We start from the raw sequence: 2,175 nt of genomic DNA, 5'->3' as shown, positions 1-2,175 counted from the left end.
CCCCAGGGGGATGGCCACACTGCAATCCCTTCTCCTCAATTCTCCTCTAGAGATTTTGGGCACGTGTGTATATGTGCCCTGTGTGTTTTAAGCTGCCGGGCCTGGGACTCAAACTGTGCTAATTTCCTTCTGTGGGCATGAGCAAGCCTCATGTAGGCATAGTGTCATTTTCCTTTTCTTTGTAGGTTAAAGTGGCTCAGGAACAAGACGGCTCACCAGATGAAGGTTCAGCACTTCCACCAGCAGTTGCTGAGGTTTGTCCTGCCCTGCTGTGTATGCTTTTCCTGCCTAGGCTCACACAGTGGCTAACTCATAGTGGTCTACCCCTTTCAGTGACGCAGCATGGGCGCCTCTGGACCTGCCATCCCTTGTAGCTGAGCACCTTCCTGGGAGGCGAGAGCGGGTATTTTGGAAGCTGGTGCTGGTGTTGCCCGATGGAGAAGAGCAGTCCCCAGGAAGTCCTAGCAGGTCAGGGGGATTTCCCTCTATTAGGTTTAAATGCCAGAAAGTAGAATAACTTCTCTATGAGTCTCAGACAGGGGATAGTGGTGGGCCTGGGTTGGGGCCTTTCTCTCACATTGTAGGAGCCCAGAGGCATTAGAATTATGGTTTTGTTTTAATTGTTAGAAGACACATATATTCTTCAGAGAGGGGCAGAGACAGAGACAGAGGGAGAAAGCTCCCTCAAATTGGGTGCAATTCCTTCTCCTCCATATCTCTATCCTGTCAGGATTTTGGGCATGCACAAAAATGTTCCTGGCTGGATTGAACCATGCTACTGAGGCTAGGACTGGAACCGTGTGTGGTCAGCCATATGGGACCTGGCTCCTTTAACCTCTGGGCTACAGGGCTGGCTCAGGATTATGTTTTAATGCTTAGACTTGCATCTGTGTGGCTCATGATTTTAAGTCAACGCTTTAGAGTTTATTTCAATTTTTCCTCTGTTAACTTGATGATAGTGTTAGTCCAAAGTATTTAAGAGCTGTTACTTAAAGCTATGGTGAGGTAGGGACCAGCAGATAGCGTAATGGCTATGTTGCTGGACTCCCATGTAGTCGACCGCGGTTCGCGTCCTGGACCCAGTGGCTTAAACTTACACCGGGTGCGTGTGCGTGCGTGCCCAAGATTCTGAGAGGAGAACGGAGGAGAAGGGATTGTGGCGTGGCCATTCCCCCTGGGGGGTGATTTCTCGCTTTCTGTCTCTGTCTCTTTCTGTCTATCTGGCGAGCGAACGTACCCTATAGCAAAAACCTCTCCAAAAAAGAAAAAAAAAAGAAAAAGAAAAAAAAAGCTATGGTGAGGTATATTAATTAGAATCTACTTCATTTTAAGACTCTTGGGGAAGATACTGGGTTGTCAGAAAAATCATGATGTATTTTTCTGTTTTTCTATGCAAAAAATGTGTCATGACTTTTCCAATGACCAGTTTATAGCTTGCTATAGTTCTGTTATTTTCCCCTTAGGAAAGATTTTTTTTGTTATTTTAAAAAAGAAATAAAAAAAATTGCTATGCTATTATTTCCTGTAACCAAATAACTTTCAGAAATCATCCTTTTGTTGTTGGAGAGAGACAGACAGGAGACAGAAAGAACAAAAGAGAGAGATGTTTTTTTTTTTTTTCTTTTTTTTTTGTGGGGAGAGGTTTTTGCTACAGGGTGCTTGCCAGAAAAACAGAGAGAGAGAGATAGAAAGCAAGAAATCACCCCCCAGGTATGGCCATGCCGCAATTTCTTCTCCTTTCTTCTCCTCTCCGGATCTTGGGCACGCATACACACATACCTGGTGTGAGTTTAAACCACCAGGTCTGGGACTTGAACTACAGTCAACTACATGGGAATCCAGCGACATAGCCATTACACCAACTGCTGGTCCCAGGTTTTTCTTTTTTTAATTAGACACATTTTTCTTTTTGTAAAAAATTATTTATTTATGTGACCAGCAGGTCGCATGGTGGTTGAGGCACTGGATTCCTACATGGCTGACCATGGTTCAAGTCCTGGACCTGGCGATTTGCTTTCTCACTTTCCCTTTCTCTCTGTCTCTCTCTGGTCAAAATTGAAGAACAATGATAATAAATAAAATTACAAACAAATAACTCTTAAAATTATTTATTTAATTTATTATTATTATTATTTATTTGACCAGAGAGAGAAAGAGGGAGAGAGAGACAGCGGT

At 43.7% G+C, this 2,175-nt stretch overlaps 1 protein-coding gene across 1 annotated transcript in view; it reads left to right on the top strand.

Moving 5' to 3' along the window:
* MCM3AP (minichromosome maintenance complex component 3 associated protein) overlaps positions 1-2,175 on the top strand; it is a gene marked incomplete in the record, with an annotated part of 67,198 nt that overhangs the window by 41,332 nt on the left and 23,691 nt on the right. Inside the window, 2 exon segments of the mRNA XM_014581962.2 lie at positions 186-254; positions 334-468. Of these exon segments, the coding sequence (XP_014437448.1) occupies positions 186-254; positions 334-468 (204 nt within the window).

Source organism: Tupaia chinensis, unplaced genomic scaffold (genome assembly GCF_000334495.1).
Source record: "Tupaia chinensis unplaced genomic scaffold, TupChi_1.0 Scaffold141399_1, whole genome shotgun sequence".
NCBI classification, from domain to species: domain Eukaryota; kingdom Metazoa; phylum Chordata; class Mammalia; order Scandentia; family Tupaiidae; genus Tupaia; species Tupaia belangeri.
Note: the sequence above shows the minus strand (reverse complement) of the source record. Positions and strands in the feature narration are given on the sequence as shown.